General features: G+C 37.6%; 2 protein-coding genes and 1 pseudogene across 2 annotated transcripts; 1 reads left to right on the plus strand and 2 right to left on the minus strand.

Moving 5' to 3' along the window:
- Positions 1–5427: 5427 nt before the first annotated feature.
- Positions 5428–9943, minus strand: LOC120157209 (annotated as a pseudogene).
- A 1249-nt stretch (positions 9944–11192) lies between these two features.
- LOC120156890 (40S ribosomal protein S15a-2-like) lies at positions 11193–12868 on the plus strand. The gene is made up of 3 exons (XM_039168157.1): positions 11193–11364; positions 11788–11948; positions 12606–12868. Exons 1-3 carry the CDS (start codon positions 11235–11237, stop codon positions 12702–12704), a joined length of 390 nt encoding a protein of 129 aa, XP_039024088.1. The 5' UTR covers positions 11193–11234; the 3' UTR covers positions 12705–12868.
- A 1821-nt stretch (positions 12869–14689) lies between these two features.
- Positions 14690–17217, minus strand: LOC120157210. The gene is made up of 5 exons (XM_039168427.1): positions 17159–17217; positions 16576–16906; positions 16390–16429; positions 16165–16284; positions 14690–16046 (listed from the first exon to the last, which is right to left on the minus strand). The coding sequence occupies exons 1-5, from the start codon at positions 17215–17217 to the stop codon at positions 14983–14985; spliced, it is 1614 nt and encodes a 537-aa protein (XP_039024358.1). The 3' UTR covers positions 14690–14982.
- Between the last annotated feature and the right edge of the window lie 1221 nt (positions 17218–18438).

The following is an 18438-nucleotide window of genomic DNA, read 5'->3' on the forward strand; positions in this document are numbered from 1 at the left end:
AGATAGTGCTATAAACTGGCGTGAGCTTTTTGCGGCGGGGATTGATCAGGAATTAGAATTTTTTCCACCAGCGGTGATAGAGGGCTCATGTGTAGTCAAACCGTCGAAAGATGTGTTTGAGGAGGGAATTTCGAAGTGGAAATTTGCTCTTGTTGGACAATTCATAGGTTCAGCTCCAGCTTTTGGATCCATTCAGAGAGCTGTCTCGATGCTATGGGGGAAGGCTTCTCCGATTAAGGTGAGTCTTGCTAGGCAAAATTTATATGTTTTTTCATTTGCCAATTCGGTTGTTAGGGATTGGGTTTTAGACAATGGTTCATGGCATGTACAACATAAACCGGTATTTCTTAGGAAGTGAAAACCTAATTTGAAGGAGCTTCAATTTGACCTGAGTCGAATACTGATTTGAATTCATTTGTACAATGTTCCTCTGGAGCTTTTTTCAATGAGGCGACTTAGCTACATTGCAAGCGCCATTGGGAGGCCTCTCTATATGGACTTTGTTACAGCTGCTCGAGAGATGCTTTAATACGCTCGAGTATGCATTGAAATTACTGTTGGATCTCCAATTCAGGATCGCATTGATTTGTTTTGAATGATGAATCAGTAGCAAGCATAAGGGTCTCAATCCCTTGGATGCCTAGCTCTTGCACTAATTATGGGTGTTTTGGCCACTCTGTGAAGTTATGCCCTCGGGGTAAAAGAATTAAGCAAGTATGGAGGGCCAAGGGGCCTGTCAAGGATGCAAAACAGAATGTTCCTTCTGTTAGTGGTGGGACCTTAGGTGATGATATCACCACTAATACAACATCAGAGGGGAAAAGTTCTGGCAAGGGTAATGTTCCTGCAGTTAATAATGTTTTGCTAAGTAACCATGTTGGAATTAATGGGTCTCTTGTTGAGAGTATTGTTACTGCCAAATCAATGTTGGATGGAGGTTGCACTGCTACTCTATATCTGATTAAGCAGATTGAAAATGTTGTTGATGTCAGCACAGTATCTGAAGGGGGTATTGGTTGCACTGTCATAACCAAATAAGTTGATCACATGAATAATCCTCTTGTTAAAAGAGATAGGGGAAGACATGCCAAAGAGGGTAAGATTACTAGAGGGGCCTCAAAGAACAAATTTGATATCCTTAACTCTTCGGATCCTGACAGTGTTATGGAAATCCCTGCTGTTGATTCTTGTAAAAAGAAGAGATGAGCTTCTATTGGAGTAGCTAAACTTGATCAATAGCTGAAAATGAAAAAGAAAGAGCATGTGGATAAAGTCAAAAAACTTGAGGAAATAGGGGTGATTCTTCCTCCATATATGTTTCATGTTAATCTGTTTTTGGAATATTAGGGGTTTTAATAGCCCCCTAAAGCAAGGAAAGGTTCTGAGCTGGGCTGTCAAGAATCAGATTAGTATCATTTGCCTTCTGGAAACTAGAGTGAAGGAAAATAACTCCTTAGCTATTCTGTCAAGTAAGTTTGGTGACTGACAGTATTGCTGCAATTACGGATATACTGAAAATAGTCGAATTTGGGTTCTTTGGCAAATTAATGTAGTTTGCTCCATTAGCTCTTCTTTTTATCAAAGCATCGCCCTCAAAGGTTGTTTTAGGGGTATAGAATTCTTCATTATTGTTGTATATGTCTCGAACGATGGCTCCATTCGTAAATATCTTTGGACCCAACTTTGCTCTGTGGAAGCCTCTGTGGGAAATAGGGCTTGGCTAATTGGTGGTGATATTAATGTCATCCTGAATGCTGAGGAAAGTTTTGTTCATATCAACTCTGGTACCTTGACTGGCATGGTTGACTTTCAAAGCTGTGTGAAGGACTTAGGGCTAATTGATCACCCTTATACAGGTCCACTGTTTACTTGGACTAACAAGCAACAAGCCACTTACTTAGCGCGCAAGCTGGATCGAGTTCTTGTAAATCCGAATTGGTTTGAAGCTTTTGCTGCCTCTGATGTTGAGTTTCAGGCACCTGGTGATTCTGACCACTACCCATCACTTGTATGGTTGCACAAAGAGGTTCCTGTTGCCAAGCCCAAACCGTTCAAGTTTTTTAATTTCTGGGATATGCATCCTAATTTCATATCCTTAGTCAAGGATTCTTGGCAAGCCTCTATCAAAGCTAATCCTGCTCAGACTCTCTATCTAAAGTTCAAGAGGCTGAAAATGCGTCTTAAGGAGCTTAACAGGAATAATTACAATGACATATCTGGGCAAATAAAGGAGAAAAAGGAAAATTGAAGATCCTCTAACTTGCTAACCTTAATCCTGCTACTGCTGGAAGGAGTATCAATGATGAGCTGGAAATTGAGAATGAGTTAAGGACCCTTGAACAGGCTGAGTTGTTGTTTTACAAGCAAAAAGCAAAATTCGATTAAATTAGGGAGGGGATCAAGGTACTCAATTTTTCCACTCCATGGTTGCCACCAAAATGAAAAACAGTACATTTAGATTCCTTGACAACCAAAGTGGTGTCAGGCTTGACACTTTTGATGATATGTCAAATGAAGTGATTAGTTTTTTTAATCAACTTGGAGTGGTTGACCCTGAAGTTAAGGCCAGTTCTGCTATCATTATCAAGGATCTTCTTGGCTTTTCCTTGTCAAGTGAAGCAGCAGAAAGTTTATGCAGGGATATTTCTGAGGCTGAAATTAAAGAGGCCTTATGGGGACAATGGAATAATAAGTCTCCTGGCCCAGATGGATATAATGCCTTCTTCTTCAAAAGGACTTGGTCTATTGTTGGAGAGGATTTCCTAGCAGCAGTTAGGTACTGTTTCGATCACTTTTTCATGCTCCATTCATTTAATGCAACTGTTGTGGTACTTGTCCCTAAAATCTCTAATCCTAGCTTAGTGAAGGACTTTAGGCCCATATCCTGTTGCATGGTCGTTTACAAAACGATTACAAAAAATTTAGTGAATCGGATCTCTTCGGTCTTCCCTGATATGGTCTCTTTGAATCAAATTGCATTTGTGAAAGGGGGAAGCATAGTAGACAATACCCTTCTTGCACAGGAAATTGTTAGGGGTTACTCTAAAAGTAAGATATACCCTAGATGTACCCTTAAGATAGACCTGTAAAAGGCTTTTGATTCCTTAAGTTGGGGTTTTATTGATGTGATCTTGCATGACATAGGGCTGCCTGAGAAGTTCATAGGCTGGATATGGACCTTTTTTGCAAATCCTAGATACTACATTGTTTTCAATGGTAGTCTTGTTGGATATTTTAAAGGAGCTAGAGGAGTGAGACATGGTGATCCCCTATCACCCTACATATTTGTCCTAGCAATGAATGTCTTGTCTAATCTTCTAAATATGGCAGCTACAAAGGGTATCTTTAGCTATCATCCTAAGTGCAAGAGGATTGGGCTCACCCACCTCTGTTTTGCGTATGACATCCTCATTTTTTGCAAGGGTACCATTGATTCTGTCATGGGAGTGCATGATGTGCTGGAACACTTCTATTCCATATCAGGGCTGAAGCTAAATGCCAACAAGTGTGAGATGTATGCTACAGGCATTCTTGATGAGCAGATTAGTATCATCAAGGAGAGCACTGGTTTCAAGTTGGGTAGCCTCCCAGTGAGATATTTGGGAGTCCCGCTAGTTACCAGGAAATTGGCTGTGAAAGATTGCCAAGGTTTTATCGATAAAATTAGAACAAAGCTTAGATCGTGGGTCAACAAGCATCTCAACTTTGTTGGTCGATTACAACTTGTTCGTTTTGTTTTGCTCAGTATTTCAAGCTACTGGAGCAGGCATCTTATACTCCCTCAAGCAATTATCAAGATGGTTGAGTAGTTGTGCTCTCGTTTCCTCTGGAAAGGGTCTTATGCCCCTACCAAAGGTGTACAAGTGAGTTGGAAAACTATTTGTTTGCTGAAATCTAAAGGTGGATTGGGGATTCATGATGTAGGAGGTTAGAACAAATCTTGTTTTGTTCAGTTAATTAGAAAGCTTCTGGCTAATGATGGCTCTCTTTGGGTGGTGTGGATGCACTCTTACGTTATAAGAAATGATGACTTCTGGCAGATGGAAGTCCCTAAGAATGCTAGCTGGAGCTTCAAATACTTGCTGAAAATTAGGCCAAAAGTTGCTCTCATCTTTGTGGGTCAAGTCCAAGAGGTTAGCACGAGATATATTTGGGACAAACTGCGCTCCCCAGCACCCAAGGTTCCTTGGCACCATTTAGCCTGGTTCTCAAGACATATTCCCAAGCATAGTATTATTGCCTGGATGGCCATTCTGAACAGACTACCTACTCGGGTAAGGCTCCTGCGTATGGGCTTAGCCATAGAATCGGATAAATGTTTGCTGTGTGGTGAGGAGGCAGAGACAAGGGACCATATATTCTTTGAGTGCCAATTTGCTAAGGAGCTTTTGGGATCCATTCTCTAACTATGTTGCATTTCTCATGAAGCTTGTAACTGGGAGGGTGAACTGGCTTGGGCTTTCCTATTATTCAACAGTAAGTCCCTCATTATGGAAATCCTTAAGCTTGCTTGGTCTGGGCACATTTATGGTATATGAAAGGAAAGGAATGGCAGATTGTTTGGGAATAGAGCAAGGTCGAAGGAAGAAGTGCTAGGTGATATCAAAGAGACCATCCATATTCGGCTGGTGGGCAAAGCTTTCAACTGGTCGGACTTGTCTAATATTGCTCTGTGTGCTAACTGGGGCATTGCCTGAACAGAGCCTATCTTATTGTTCTATTCTAGTTGGTTGGTTTTCCTTTGTGGTTTTTCCTTGCTATGCTAATGTGTTGTTTATCGTCTTTGTATTCTGTAGCAAGATTTTATGCTTCTTAGGTAATGAAATTGAATTATCCAAAAAAAATAAAGAAAATACCAAATTCAAAAAACTACCGCGGATTTAAAAAATACCAAATTTGTGGAGTGATATTACTTACTATGAACTGAAGCGCGTGAAGAAAATATTTTTTTTGAGAAAGCGTGAAGAAATTTAGAGATTAGAAAATAGTGATTTTTTAAACTAATAATTTAGGTGTTTTTCAAATAGATATTAGATTAAATTAAGATTAATTAGTTCGATAATAAAAGAAATATTCTTGTATAAAACTACAAAATATTTCATTTTATGTGATACATGGTCAAGAACTTCGAGCCCCGCCAATCCGTCAACCAACTGTGATAACAGCCATGTCTGCATACATCTATCAAATCAGTTATGAACAGGTATCATTCTCTATCTTAGCCCTATGTGTTGCATTACAAGTATAGCCATACTAAAGTGTTTAACCATAGAAAACAAAAATAGAAAGATACAAATGAACAGAGGGAAAAAAATCAATGAAGTAGATCTGGCGGTTGCCGCATAGTTGAACAATGATCCAATCTTTTGTTCTTGCTTCAAGTTCCATGGTCGGCAAGCAATCGAAGTTTTTAAACATACAGGTGCGTTAAGACTTCCGTGAATATCTCCAAAAGCTGGCTACCATGGCTGTTATACGGGCATTTGTCGTTAAAATCTGTGTCCCATATAAAAGATAGTTTAGTTCTGAAATCAACAACCCGAAATCATCTACGTTATGAAAAAATGTATCAATAGACTGAAACGACCTTGTGCTACAGAAATCCAAACATCTGCATTGTATCTGAATATGTTCCAAAAACACAAGGAAAGGAGAAGGTAACTGACCTTTGCATCTCTACAATGCGCATTTTGTTGGAAAAGAGATCTCAGAAACTTAAACCGAGAAGCTTGTGGCATAAGAATCACGATAGTGTACTGGTTTTTGCAAGGATAAGGCAGTATCCTTTGCAGTGCTGACTGGGCAGTTGAAGGTGTCAGAGATTCTCTAAACTTGGACCGTCCTTCATCTTGAACCTGCAGAACGACATGCTTGAGTTTCAGCATTTACAAAGCCAAAGCTAACAGTCATCCACATAGAACATATAGGCGAACCACCTTGAAGGAAGTGCCAACATCACCAGAGTAGGCCCTTGATTGGTAGCTTCTTAAAATTCTCTCCAGCCAGAAATAATTTTCCTGAGAAAGAGAGAGAGTGGATGAAATTAAGCATTTAGAATACCAAGCAGTTAGGTCAAATACAGTGAGATAGAATTGCGTAATGGGCTACCATCCTTGAAACTGCGAAGACTACCTGGCACAAAAATTACAAAACACAACAAATAAAAAAATTTAACCTGAAGTCCATTTTCATGGGCTCTCTGGTCAATTTCTAGTATGGTTGCAATATCCTGATCTGTGGGCCCTTCTTCTTGAAGATGTACTACTTCATCCAAAGCAAGATCAGCCTGTTCAGCGGCAGAATTTGTGAGATCGCTGCCACTTAGTCACTACAACATGGAAAGATAGAAAGGGAGATACATACCAACTTTGAGGACATTTCTGGATCACAAGAAAAAGTTTATACTCATATCTCCACGAATATCGCCAGTTCTAGAAGGTTTATTGCCACCAAGGAATACAGAAACACGTACAGAGTAAATCTGGTACATAAAGAGAGATTATAAAACATTACCCGAAGAATAATTAAACAGATAAATACAAATCTCAGGAGAAGTGCATACCTGCCCATACTTAAAACGAAGAACCTGCAGTATTTTTGTTTCAATAAGTTTGCACAGGAAACCGACACATTGAATCTCTTCTACCTCTACCTGCCATATTAGTTTCCAACAGCAAGGTGCACAAAATAAAAGAAAATGTCAGTCAAGATTCTAATTTATTCCTTTGCCAGATTATATGGACCTGTAAGAGGAAAAAATAAATAGAAAAAAGCCTCACGCACCATTGTTCCATTCTTCAAAACCACAGGAAAGCATAGCTGGACTGAACATTGTGCTTCTACCAAGGGGCTGCGTACCACCTCTCTACAATTACAACTACGTGTTACAAAGATTTGACGAACGCCAATAGAAATTATATATTACCCTATACAAAAGGTAATTAGCCTGGTTCATTGTGATCGACTAGCTTACAATATGAATATATGTACTGTTGATCAAAGGACTTATAGCAAACCCGCATGCCATTTGATAGAGTTAATTCAGTGGCTCCAATATTTGAATACTCTTTCTGCTATACGATGTGCCTGAAGTGAATTATTAGATTGGACTTAGAATTTAGTAACTGAAGCAAATAGTCAATCTTTCATGAAAGAGAGCATTTAAAACAGTTTAATAAATCATCGAAAGAGGGAAAGTTGAGTTGCTGATAGGAACCAAAAGAACCAATCACGTTATGATTGAAAGAAAATAAAGTTCAAAGGAAAAATAAATAGCTATCGAGGTAAAACAGTTGCAAATATAGAATACAAGGACATTTAAAAGTAGAAAGGCCATCTTTACCCTGGAGCCGGTTTCACATTAACAATTTCTTCAGGAATGTACTCCTCATCCCATGGGATAATGCTCCCTTCCTTCTCAAGATTGTTGATCTTGGAAACAACAATTTTAAGGTCATCAATTGTAGCAGAAGCTTGAGGTTCAATTGTCTTTAGGACACAGCTGCATGATGTTTGTAATTTCTCTGCGTACTTGGACACCTCTGATGCAGATATATATATGCATAAAAATCATAATTAGTGCATATACATAACATTGAACCTTGTTCATTTCTATATAACTAAAGAAATTATTTACTCACAAGACAAAATAGATTTTTGGAGTTGAGCTTCATACTCGATACCAATAACAGGTTCATTGTGGATAAAGTGCTGCAAAATTAAAATAAAGAAGATAATGGGTCTATCTGGATTCACAAACCTCAAGTTAAATAAATGGAAAGGATTGTAGCCACTCTAATAATATACCTGAATATATTCATATTGTAAGCTAGTTGATTGCATTTGATGACGCTCCAAATAGGCAGATTCAATCTCCGACATCAATAAAGCTCGAACAACTAACACTTCACGCTCTGAAAACCGGTGAAGTCACACCCTTGCAACCTGAAGATAAGTGCATCAACAACATGATATTATTCAGAAACTGGAAGGAGAATATACAAGTCAAAAGATAAAAAAATGGATAGCAAACCTCAAATAGCATTGATTCTAGGGCCCGTAAAGTCCCCTTTTCTTTACAATCAGAGCTCATAATATAAGCTTTTAAGGGGCGAACAAGAGCATCAGAGGCAGCAGAGCATGAGAAATATGGTGGATCCTTTCCACGAGAGATTTTAAAGAACCTTTGATTCAGAGCATGTAGAAACATGGACTCTACAAGCATGTCCCTGTAGTCTTTTACTGTCTTCAGTTCATCCGCTGGCATCTTATAGCTAATCATCACTGCTGACTTTTACAAGGCAATGAGAAAAAAGCAGAATTATGGTTTGTCAATTTCCTCCAAAGTCATATGCTAAAATAAGTTCAAGACTTGAAGTGTACTTGCCCCAGCAGCTTCGGACTCCACAAAACACGAAAAACGTGGCTCCTCATGAGAAGGAACCGAAAATAATGGTATTATTGGAGGGTCAGGTGCAGAAATTTTCTCCTCAAAATGAGTCCTTATCAACTCAACAACACTCTAGAAGAGAGAGAGAGAGAGAGAGAGGGAGATAAACATAGAGAGATTGTTAAGCAATATTGACTGATAAACAGAATTATGCTGTAACTCAGAATAGAGCTGTCGTGTTAACAAATAAATACTAACCTGTGTATAATGAAAATCTCCAACAGCTATCACTGCCATATTGTGTAGATGGTATCATTTTTTATAAAACTGTTTCACAGTTTCACAAGACACTGTTCGAATTACCTTTTCCAATCCAATTGGTAGGCGCCCAGCATATTGTAATCAACCGAGGTTTAGATGTAAAATACCCCAACATAAAATTAGAACCCACAATTTAGAATGCCAACCAAAATATATTGATGATGTTACTCCTAAATCTTTAAACTCCAGCTTAATCTCAAATCTGACCAATAAGCGAAATGGAAGGACTTCACTGAAGACAATGAATGGAACAATATCCGTATCCCCATCACTTGCTGATACAACATTTGCTGAGCTCCATTATAAAAATTAATACAGAAGTAGTGCTAAAGGTTTGATAAATAAATAGATCCGACCACTGCAATGAGTAGGGTAAAGATCTCCACTCTAAAGACCTTACAGATCAATTAATGCAACAACTGATGTGTACAAAGTACATAAGTGAACATACCTTGGAACCTTCCATCATCAGAGTCCAGTGTGCGTCTTGCATCCTTCCACTAGCATTTCTGTTTCCTCTATATTCCTCAATAACAGGCCCTCTTTCTTTTTCCATATCATCTTTGGAGACTCGAATCTGAACAAGAAATTGAAGATAAACCAAATGACCAAAATTGAAAAAACAGGAAAACACTAGAAGATAGTATCCGAATGAAGGAAAAAATGAGATAGTTGTATACCTCTGAACTAAATTCTGCCAAGACCGAGATTGCCTGAGACAACAGCTCAGGTTTATCAATAGGAACAAACAACTCATACACCGTCTCATCAGCAGAAGTGAACGCAGTCTGACAAGCACCAAACTCGGCTCCTATACTCTCAAGAAACTTCACAATATCATGATTTGTGTATCTTTTAGTAGCACTAAAAGCAAGATGCTCAACTATGTGAGCAACTCCGCGCTCATTTTCATCTTCCAAAACTGAGCTGCCAAGAACGCCATTAAAATCAGCATACTTGACTATTCTCTATAAAGATTTACTATAAAACTTGAAAGCTAGTTATTGTTAGGTGTTTGATTAAGTCAATCAATTTTTGTTTCAAATTCAAGAACAGAGAAGGAAAGCAAAGGCGGAAGAGAGACTAACCCAACTTTAAGGCCAGAGCGAGAGCGGCACTCAAACGGGGTTTAGGATTAGAACGAACATAGTAAGTGAGTCCATTGTTGAGTGTGCCGTAGTCCGCACCAAAGGGTTGGTGTTCGAACTCTTGATCTAAGTCCATATTCACCATCTTCAAGCCATTGGCGGGTTCTTCATTGGGAGCAAATCCATCTCTCTCGATGGGGGAATTGGAGAAGGAAATGTTTGATGTTCCGTTTTCTGTAACTTTGTTTTATTTCATTCATATTTATAATAGACTTTGCTAACGGTAATCAGTTTTAGTAGTTGCAAAAATTGAAATCTTGATCGGTAAAATTTGTTCATTTTCAAGATTGGATTGGACCTGTCCAATTGTACTTTCTTTCCTTTTTATTTACTTTGGCTTAATGCACCATTTGCCCCTTCACGTTTTCTTGTTTTATCACTTTGGTACTTTAAATTTTTTTATCAGTAGTACCCCTAACGTTTGCATTTTTTCTCACTTTGGTACTTCATGTATTTTTTTTATCAATATACAAAATTAGGGGTGTGGCTCTCTTCTTCTTTCTAATGACTTTTGTTTCTCAATCTCGATCTTTTAGACAATATTGTGGATTTTTATGACGGATCTGACCACTCTAACAAGAATATGACTGATATCCTCAAACGATATTTGTGGCCAAACTCGTTATTGCTTAATTTCATCATCGACTCCTCACTGCATTGGATTCCTGAATTTTATGGACTATCCATTGTAGATCTTTTACATTATCAGACTAACAACTACTCCTACTGCTTTTTACTTTGTATTTTTGTTTCATATTGCTTAGGGTTTTTTAGGAATTAAGTTGATTTTAATCTAAATTTTCTAATAAGGCTTGATAACTGTTGACATTTTGTCAGAAAATATTTTCTTGTAGGGAAAGTTTTTTAAAAATGCGACAAATGCTGGTTAAAATTTTTAAAGGTAGGACTAAAAATAAAAGAAAAATTAAAAAATACATAAAAATCATATGATTTTTTTATAAAAAAAAAAGTAAATACACGTGATGTATGTTGAAAATATATATTTACATTAGCACGAGCCGGACCAAAATGTATATTGATTAGATGGAGATAGAGTTAACAGATTATTATAGTATCAAATACAATATTTTATTGGGACTTCAACAAAGGGTGTTTGGTCTAGTGGTATGAATCTCACTTTGGGTGTGTGAGATCCCCAGTTCTATTCTGGAACGCCCCTACAATAAATGTGTTTTCTCATTTTTACAGTTTTTTATTTAATTATTTATTTTTATCTGCGGATTCGAGTAAATATAATATAAGGATTAATATTGAAACTACAGCTTTTTCGTTAACTCGAACTAAGGTTTTGGCCGTCAAATAGGGGTTTAGCCGTTCAGCTTCAGCTCTGGAACTGGTTGGAGGGAGGGATAGAGATGGGAAGGAGGATACTGAACGATGCGCTTAGGGAAATAGTGAATGCGGAGAAGAGAGGCAAAGCGACGGTGGAACTTAAACCAGTCTCCACCGTCATATCTTCCTTTCTTAATATCATGAAGTATCGAGGTGAACACTTTTATCCTTCTTTTTCTGTTTTTAAATCTTTTATGCATCGTTTTTTATTATGGCTTTTGATCATTTAGGTTAATAAGCATGGGCGTATGCTTTAATTTAATTTCTCGTTGATTGATCTCAGTAATTGGTCAGGTTTAAGTGAACCTAGCTAACAGTTCTGAAAGTTGCTTGATGTTTCTTGAAATTTAGATAGATAGATAGATAGATTAGGTTTTGTTGTGTTGATGAATGCTATGCGAATGAATCTAATGCATCTAGTCGTCTTTGATCATATAGATAGATAGATGCTTTTGATGCCTAATGGTTTTAAGTGAATCTAGTCGTCTTGTTTATTTAGACTTGTGGCAACTGCCACTTTTGAATCTATTGCTTCTTGCTGTGTCTTTGACTTATTTGTAATTTTCGTTTTGAAAGGATACATTAAGAATTTTGAGGTTCACGATCCACATAGAGTGGGAAGGATAACAGTTGAATTGCAAGGTAGGGTAAATGATTGTCGTGCGCTCACTTACAGGCAGGACATCAAAGCAAAGGATATCGAAAAATACAAAACACTTAAACTTCCAACACGTCAGGTTAGTTAAAAATCTGTCTGGTGTTTAAATTATTTATTGCCATTTTAATGTAGCATAAACTGCTTGGTATAGAGAATGCAAACATACCAGCTATGTCAGTAGAAGCTTCATGTCATGGAACTAGGGGTGTAAACGAGCCGAGAGCTCGACTCGACTCGAAAACTCTGAAATGGAGCTCGATTTGACTCGAAAACTCGCGAGCTTAAATTTTCTAGCTTGACTCGAACTCGAAATCCTGAACTGAAGCTCATGAGCAGCTCGAAAAGGCTCGAAATGAAAAAAAAAATCTTACACTTAACTCGATTGAAGCCTCAAACTCCAACATGAACCTTAAATACATGAAATCTTACTGTATTTTTTTAAAAAAAAAAGCAATACATAAATATTAATATTATTATTAATTTATTTTTTTAAATAAAATCTTAATATATTATATTTTCAAGCTGCTCACGAGTTTTTTCGAGTCGAATATCGAGTAGCTCGTTTCAGCTCGTTAAGAACTCGAGTCGAGTCCATTCGATCCGAGTATTTATCGAGCCTTGATCGAGTCGATCTCGAATAGCTCGCGATCTGACTCGTCTCATTTACAGCCCTACATGGAACGATGACCTGTTCTAATTTGATACTCACCTTGTTTGTTGTCCTTATGACATGCAGTGGGGTTATGTCTTGATTTCTACTTCAGATGGTGTTTTGGATAATGAAGAAGCCATTAGAAGGAATGTAGGTGGGCAGGTTCTGGGTTATTTTCATTAGACTTGTTTATCTTTCTGAACTTTCAATCAATATCTATCTAAATTTGGTATGATTTAAAGACCGAATAATACAATGTAACATTTTTGGGTTTAATGACCTAATATGTTTTGATTTTCGTAGTAATTGAACTACAAATTCAAACTATAAATTTCCTTGCTTTCCCAGTGTTCGTATTTGAGTTTTAGAATTTAACATTGTTTGCACCTGTGGTAATCTGCTAACTATGGCGTTTTACTCGAACTTTGCCATACACTCGGTATTACCGATAATTCAATCATGTCACCAAATCCTTCCTCTTAAAATTAATATTCAGGCTTCAGCTGCCAACTGAATGGCTGATATGTCTCCCCACATTCACATCCACAAGAAATGAAGATATTGCACGCTACTATATGCCAAAAGAATACCGAATTACACGACTCAGCCTGCGAAACTTATTGCGCTCTTAATTCTCTAGAGTCCCAAAGGAACTGCTTTATTGCATTACAGCAAGTTCCAAATCAAAGAAGATTATGAAAGCAAATCAAACGATAAACAAATAATATTTCAACTCTAGTTGGTATAACATCCCTATAAAGTTTAAAGAAGAATCTGTATAACATGCAAATCAAAAGAAGTCACTAATAACATAACACAGCATATCAGAATGTAGGAAGTATCGCGATTCTGTCTGAGAGAATTCAAGTGTGCGGTCAAGGTGTCATAATCGGGAAGGTTTGGATGAACATGAGTAGGATGATCCCTCCCCAACTAAAGTTCTAACCTTAGAACTTTTGGCACCGCCTGATGTCGTACTCTTCCAGACAGGAGCAGACAGTTCCTTTTCTGATGACTTCAAAGTTCCACCAACTGAAGAGCCTTTGGCCTCTGAAAATGGTTTTGAAGGTGGTTGAGGCGCCAACTGAGAATGTTGGGAACTTTCCTGGTGATCTAAGTCCTCAGAAACTGAAGTTTTAGCCTTCAAACTTTTGGCACCACTTGATGTTGTACTCTTCCAGACAGAAGCAGACTTGTTCCTTTTCTAATGACTTCAAAGTTCCACCGACTGAAGAGCCTTTGGCCTCTGGAAATGGCCTTGAAGGTGGTTGAGGTGCCAACCAAGAATGTTGGGAACTTCCTGGTGATATAAGTCCTCAGAAATTGAAATTCTAGCCTCTGAACTTTTGGCACCACCTGATGTTGTACTCTTCCAGACAGGAGCAGACTGTTGTCCCTTTTCTAATGACTTCAAAGTTCCACCAACTGAAGAGCCTTTGGCATCTGAAAATGGCCTAGAAGGTGGTTGGGGTGCCAACACCGAATGTTGGGAACTTTTGGCACCACCTGATGTTACTCCTCCAGACAGAAGCAGACTGCCGTTCCTTTTCTGATGGCACCACCTGATGTTGAGATGCCAACCGAGAATGCTGAGAACTTTCCTGGTGATCTGAGTTCTTTTTCTGAGGCTCTCTTCAGAATAGTTTCATCAGCATCAGTACTCCTTGAGGTAAAATTCTTCTCCTTACCGTGGTCAGACGCTATTGCTGGCTCAGAGGAAACTGTAGTTCTGTGATTGGAACTTCTCTGAATTTGAAGGGAAGGCCTTTGTCCTTCGAGATAAACTTGTATATGAATGAGCCTTTAAAATTGTTTTATGAAGATCTTCGTCAGAATCACTATTTCCAGAATCAAAATATGGGGCAGGGGCCCATAAGCTTGACTTTTTATTTTCTTCAAAACTTGGAATTTTGTTGGATTGGCCTTCAATGCTACTAAAAGTCTCTTTTGGTTGTTCATTATCAGAACCATCATCAGTAGAGTCAACCTGATTAACCGATGGTCTCATCCAGAGTTTTCTTCTCTCTTCATCATTCCCTTTCCTACTGTGCGCTCTTGATTGTAAGACCCGGAATTAACCAATGCTTCCACTGCTGTGGAAGAGGATGATTGCTTAATCCTAGTTGATGTATCACTGGCTGCTTCTCCAGAGTAAAACAGATTGTCTTGTGGAATTTTTGAATATGGTGGATACCTATAACCCTTATTTCGAAGCCCACCTGTCAAGTTTCCAAATTTCAATTCCTTACTTTCTTCCAGACTAGACTCATTAGAATGTTCAGTATCTTCAATGCCTTCAGCCAACCGTGGATTGAAACTACTGCTTTCAGCATTGTAGGAATCCATGTTCTGTTTACCACTATCAGTACTAGGATTGCTACTCTTGACATGCTTAGATTGTCTACATCTTCTTCACTTTCCGAACTAGGGCCATAATCATCAAAAGTTGCAGGCAAGTCATTCACATTAGAAAGAATTGCAGAGCTAGTTGAACTTTCAAAGAAAGCAGTTGTAGGCCTATCCTCTGAGAAAATATGTAATTTTGAAATAGACTTTTCAGGTGAACTGATCTTCTGCTCAATGACCCAAGAATTTGTAGTTGTAACTGGATGAGTAGATGATCTTTTGGACCTGAAGAAGGAAAGTTCATGTTGTATTCATGTACTTTATGTTCTTCCTCCAAACTAAAATTATCTTCATAATTATCAGATCCATAATCATCAAAAACTGCCGGGGCATTGTCAAAAGAATCTGTTGTTTCTTTTGTGCTTCTTGGATGGCTTCCTTCATCATTGAGAATAAATAAATCCTCACCAGAACCATTTCCAGACTTCTGATGGTTTAAATTTGATATAACATCATGATCATCATAAGAATTCTTTGTATCACTGAGTTCATTCTCAAATTGCATCCTCCTTTCACCTGACTCTCTCTTATCATTTTCTGATTTCTGCCAATTCAAATTAGAGACAACATTATGATCATCAGTAAAAGTGTTTGATTGACAATGAGAAGGGGAATAACTTGATTGTTCTCTGACCCTGATTTCATGATGATCAAGATTCTGAGGATTCTTAATATCATGCAATTCATTCACAAATTGCATCCTATTTTTGCCTGAGTTTCTATTCATACTTGGTACAGCAAAATGCTCCATCTGCCTGCCATCGGACATGTTTATTTGAGAACAAGCATCTGCAATTTCATTATTCACTGATGCTTCTTCATTGAAGGAAGCTGCAGTTGACTTAAAGGAACTATGAGAGTATTTATCACCGCTCCTTGCAGTGTTACTATAAACATTTTCAGCCTCTCCTTCCTGGTTTTTCTGTTCATGCCTGTCAGTTTGTTCATCATACCGGGCGCTGCCTAATCGGCTAAATAGGATGACCATATCCATACCTTGCATCATGGTAGGCACAGCCATCTGAATGGGACAATTCCAAGAAAATCCAACCTTGCCAGATTTTTGCACTTTCTTTATGCAACTCTTGAACTTCTCGTGGCAATTTATGTTAATCATACCTGTAAAAACAAGGGTTTTTTGTTGTTGTTGTTGTTGTGATTCCGTATTGCAAAACAATGAAAAAGTACTGAATCAATTACACGTACTAAAGCTAGGAATTTTTCTTTTAATTTGAACCTTTTTTCTCGAAGCACTCGTCGTGGATCTTGCAACAAGCATCCAGATAGTCGCACGGTTTTTCTCCTGAACAACCAGACCATCCCACCCAACAATATTTCCCGTATCGGATCCCAACGGCTTCATTCCAGATTTGAAACTAATTTCATCAATTAATTCAGAAAATGGAACAAGTTGGATTATAAAAAATTATTTAATTACAGAGATGAAGAAGATGGGGCTCACAATCACAGTTTTCGGCTACGCAGGTTCTGTTACATTTTACCAATGGAATCATACAACTTTACTGTTAGAACAATTTGTTTTTTTATGGAGAGAACCAAATTTATGAAAATGGATGCAATCGTTCAAATTCTCAGACTTAATCCGGGGGTTTAGGGTTTTGAGTCTTGACATTTGAAAGTACTAAACCTGGGAATCATTGGTAGTGGAGTTGACGAAGACGATGAAGAAGAAGATGGAAAAAGTTGCTACCAAACGTGTCCGAGCCGGAAAAAGGGCACAGGGCAGCATTTCAATTACCGATTCGTTATCCGATATTCGCCTGGTTACCTTATCTTCCTGGAGAGTTTCTTCTGGATCGAGTTGCCCAACAGTTTTTTTCACTTTTTCTACTGAACCTGGCGAACCCGCGGAAGGAAATGTTGAAATTACAGGAGCACCCCTCCCAAATTTTGTTCCCACGGACAGGGTAACGGAGACGGCACTCGTGGAGATATCTAATTCCTTAATTGGACTGGGCCTGCGGATCCCACTTATGTGGATTCAATTAGCGATCCACATTGAGGTATAAATTACATACATATGTAATTTATAGTTTTAGGTGGAGATATCTTCCAAAGTTTATATTTATATATATAAGGGAAGGGAGCTGCACGAACCAACTTACCTCAATAGTTAAAGGAATTGTTGTTGTCCCTAGAAGATAATGAATTCGAGCAGCAATGACTCCAAGGGTGATTAAGCGTTCATTGTCAAATGGTTGATTTTTCACAAAATTTTAGCTAATTCATTCCAGTTTTCGGCTAAAACCAAAAGCTTTTGATTCTTCATATGTGCAAGCATTAAACGGAGGGCAATTGGGGCACTACTACGAGCTATCGCCGTACTTTAGGCAGCATATTGCAGCAGAAAAATTAAGAGCAGCTTCATCCACAAATGGATCGAAGTAGTTTTTACATTGGAGTCGACCACAATATCAATCAACTCTGATATTAGATACAATTCGAAGTACGCAGCATTTAATTTAACACATCTATACGTGTAACAAACAAACAATGTAAAACTTGTCAGGGTCACTTCTGGCAAACCATGAAGCAATGCAGATCAACTAGTTAAAAGCTACGACAAGAAAGGAAATGTGAACCATTGAAACTAGTTAGATCTAGGGACTCAAGGCTAGTTTGGCTAATTAATAATAGGGAATGAAACAGAATAGAAGATTAATGGAGAGAAGTTTGAAAGTAATTTGCACAATTATCATCAATCTTGGGTACAGTTAATTCTGTGATGAAAACAAGAGAAAAACATGGCTTCTATCAACTTAAGCCATCCAAACTAAAAAAAAATTATTAGGCTATCAGCTATCTTATTTCTCGGCTTCAAAAATTTCATGAAAACAACAAAATATATGCAACAAAGGTTGGCCAAAATCCAGTTCTGTAAACAGTGATAAGGGCATTCACATCCAACTTCCTGAAATACCTTCAGCTGGAAAATATCACCCTTAGGTGCGTTTGGTTCACGGAATATAAGATTACCAGTGGGAATTAGATTACCGGCAGGAATAAAATTACCGGGAATGTTGTATTTTGTGTTTGGTTCGTTTAGCAAGAATGTAAGATTACAGTGTTTGGTTAAAGGAATAAAATATTATTGAAATGTATATTTTACCAAATTGTCCTCATTATATATTTGTTTTTTTAACAATTTGAATTCTACTATAATTTTACTATAATTAATTTATATATTTTCTTTAAAAAATTTAAATTCATAAAATTCATATAATTTTTTTTAAAATTGAAAAGATAAATAGGTTTAATGAAAGTGTAAAATTTTATTTTAACTCCTGAACTTCATATAAAATTCGAATTATAGACTTTTTTGTAAATCTAAAATAGTTTAAAGATAAATTTGTAATTTATTCATAGAATTTTTTATTCAATGACAGAAAAAATATATTTTTTTTAAAAAAATTAATGGTATTTTAGTCCAAAATGCCGGTAATATACCCCAAAATACCACTATTGGTAATAAAAGATTACCAGGCTGGGA

This window comes from Hibiscus syriacus, unplaced genomic scaffold (assembly GCF_006381635.1).
Source record: "Hibiscus syriacus cultivar Baekdansim isolate YM2019G1 unplaced genomic scaffold, ASM638163v2 tig00111238_pilon, whole genome shotgun sequence".
Lineage (NCBI taxonomy): Eukaryota > Viridiplantae > Streptophyta > Magnoliopsida > Malvales > Malvaceae > Hibiscus > Hibiscus syriacus.